Below are 2,171 nucleotides of genomic sequence, written 5' to 3'. Positions count from 1 at the left end.
TTTTTTTTTGCTTTTTTTGCCGTTGTAATCTAAGTCTACAATGTGAAACAAGAAAGCGACTCGTACTCTGTGTCAGTAGTCTTACTTCACAATCCTGAGGATGTTTTCTTTTTTTTTTCCTTCGTTCGCTTTTCCCTGCCTTAACGCTCACATCGATGGGGCCGTTGGCTGAGAAGCAGCAGCAGCAGCAGCAGCAGCGTGAGACTCCTGCTTGCCCCCAGGGTTCGCCGTGTCGTTCATTCGGGACGGCGATCGGTTCCGCAGTGACGGCTGGCGGCTGCCACGCGCCGGCGGCTCCTCGGGCTCCTGCGGCTTTGCTTCCTCCGCATTCTTCTCCGTGCACGGCTGCTGAGGCTTGCTGGCCTCCGCGGCAGGCATTCCAACGGCGTGCGGCGAGACTGACACCGAGGCAGAGCCGTCGTGCAGCTGCATGCCCATCAGCGTCGCCTCCATCAGAGTGTTGGTGCCGCGGCACGAGAAGGCGTCGTCCTCGTTGACGCTGAAGGCGAGATCATTCGTCACCTGGCGTGCGGGTGCCATGCTCTTCTTCCTCGTCTCCCCATCGCCACCATCGTCAGCCTCACCCCCGGTGTCTTTGCAGCTGCCGTTATGGTTGCTCCTGTCGGTGTTGCCGTCCTGTGCGTCAGGCGTGTCGCAGTCGTGTCCCAACGGCGACCACGGCTGAAATACGCTCGCGTCTGGCACCGCCGTTGTGTGCGGCTTCTGGCGTGCCAACGCAGCGATGTCGTGTGGGTCCACGAAGCTGTGGCCCGACACAGGCGTGCGCCGCAGACTGCCGCCGCCCACCAGCCCGCGCGAGAGCGGCAGCCCACCACCGCTGCCAAAATTCGCGTTTTTGCCGCAAATCACGGTGCGAAATTGAGAGGACGAGTTGGCAGTTGCTGCTGTGGGTGTAACACGAGTGATCAAACGCGGCTTGGGGTGCTGCAACGCCGTCGGGGTGGTCAGCGTCATACTCTGCATTGAAGAGTCAAAGGCAAGCGGCGATCCTTTCGGCACTTCGCCAAAGCTGATACTGCCCACTGGGGGTCGGAAGGACATGCTGCCGGACATTAGCGAGATATTCAGCTGCCGCGATGTGTCCGTAGTCGATACTGCCGATGACGGCTGCCGCGAGGGGCTACCCTCTCGCTGCGGCGTCGCGTCGCTGCAGTTCGTCGAGCCTGTCATCGTGTTGTAAGAGACGGACATGCCAATCCGCCCTGCGGCGTCGTCTGACACAGCAAACTGCTGCCTCCGCGATGGGCTGGCGGCGCGTTGGCGCTGCGTCGAGAGTGGCAGCGTGTCGACCGGTGTCACAGGCGCAGGGCTGCCGCCGACCACGTTGGTGGTGGGAAGTGACACCACCTGCACACGCCGCCAAGGGTTGGCGTTATCACCAATGGGCCGCGTCACTGCTGCTGCTGCTGTTGCTGCTCCTGCCACAGGTGACTCAGGTGGCCTGTCTGGGCGAGCCTCGCGACCCCTGCAGCCACCGCTTCTGTTACTGCTGTTGATCAGCAGTGGTGTGGTGGGAGTTGGCAGTGCGATGGATGGTGACATAGAATTCACCTGGCGCAGCGCACTGGTCCCCATCATAATCGTTTGGTCCATCATGCTGCCATCGAGCCGAATGGAAATGTTGGAGGCGCCGTTCCACGCCATCGGCGGCGCCGCAGAGCGGATGCTGCTGTCGCCCTCACCCACTGATGCATCGTCCCGCACTGGACGCCTCTCGCGGTCTTCCGCAGTGTCAGTAGCAGCAGCAGCAGCTGGAACCATGGGGATGGGGGATCGTGCCGGCACGTGGAGCGGCAGCGGGGAATCCTCCTCCACCACGAGCACTGGAGAAGGCGCCAGAGCGGAGGAGTCGTAGTCCTCCACTTGATCAACGTCTGTCGGCAGCCGAATCATCGGCGACCTGCCCGAGTTCATCACGGAGAATTCCGTCGCGGCCCCACCGGTGGTGGGCGAGTGGATGCTGTAGTCAGTGCCGGTGGGGGGCGGAGAGGCAACCTGTGTGGGTTGCTGCTGCTCAGACCCCCCCTGCGTGTATGCAGCATCGGTCCACCCCGACGGACGCTTTGCAACGGGTGATGCTTCACCCACAAGTGCGCCGAGAAGCACCGTTGCGGCGAAGCCGCCTGTTGTGCAAGTGTCGGTTTCTGTTG

At 62.1% G+C, this 2,171-nt stretch overlaps 1 protein-coding gene across 1 annotated transcript; it reads right to left on the bottom strand.

The window, feature by feature from the left end:
- Positions 1 to 147: 147 nt before the first annotated feature.
- On the bottom strand, positions 148 to 1,935 carry DQ04_17721000 (hypothetical protein; the record flags this gene model as incomplete). The annotated part of the gene is made up of 1 exon (XM_009317628.1): positions 148 to 1,935. One exon carries the CDS (start codon positions 1,933 to 1,935, stop codon positions 148 to 150), a length of 1,788 nt encoding a protein of 595 aa, XP_009315903.1.
- Positions 1,936 to 2,171: the final 236 nt, after the last annotated feature.

This window comes from Trypanosoma grayi, assembly GCF_000691245.1.
Source record: "Trypanosoma grayi strain ANR4 Tgr_1772_V1, whole genome shotgun sequence".
NCBI lineage: Eukaryota > Euglenozoa > Kinetoplastea > Trypanosomatida > Trypanosomatidae > Trypanosoma > Trypanosoma grayi.
Note: the sequence above shows the minus strand (reverse complement) of the source record. Positions and strands in the feature narration are given on the sequence as shown.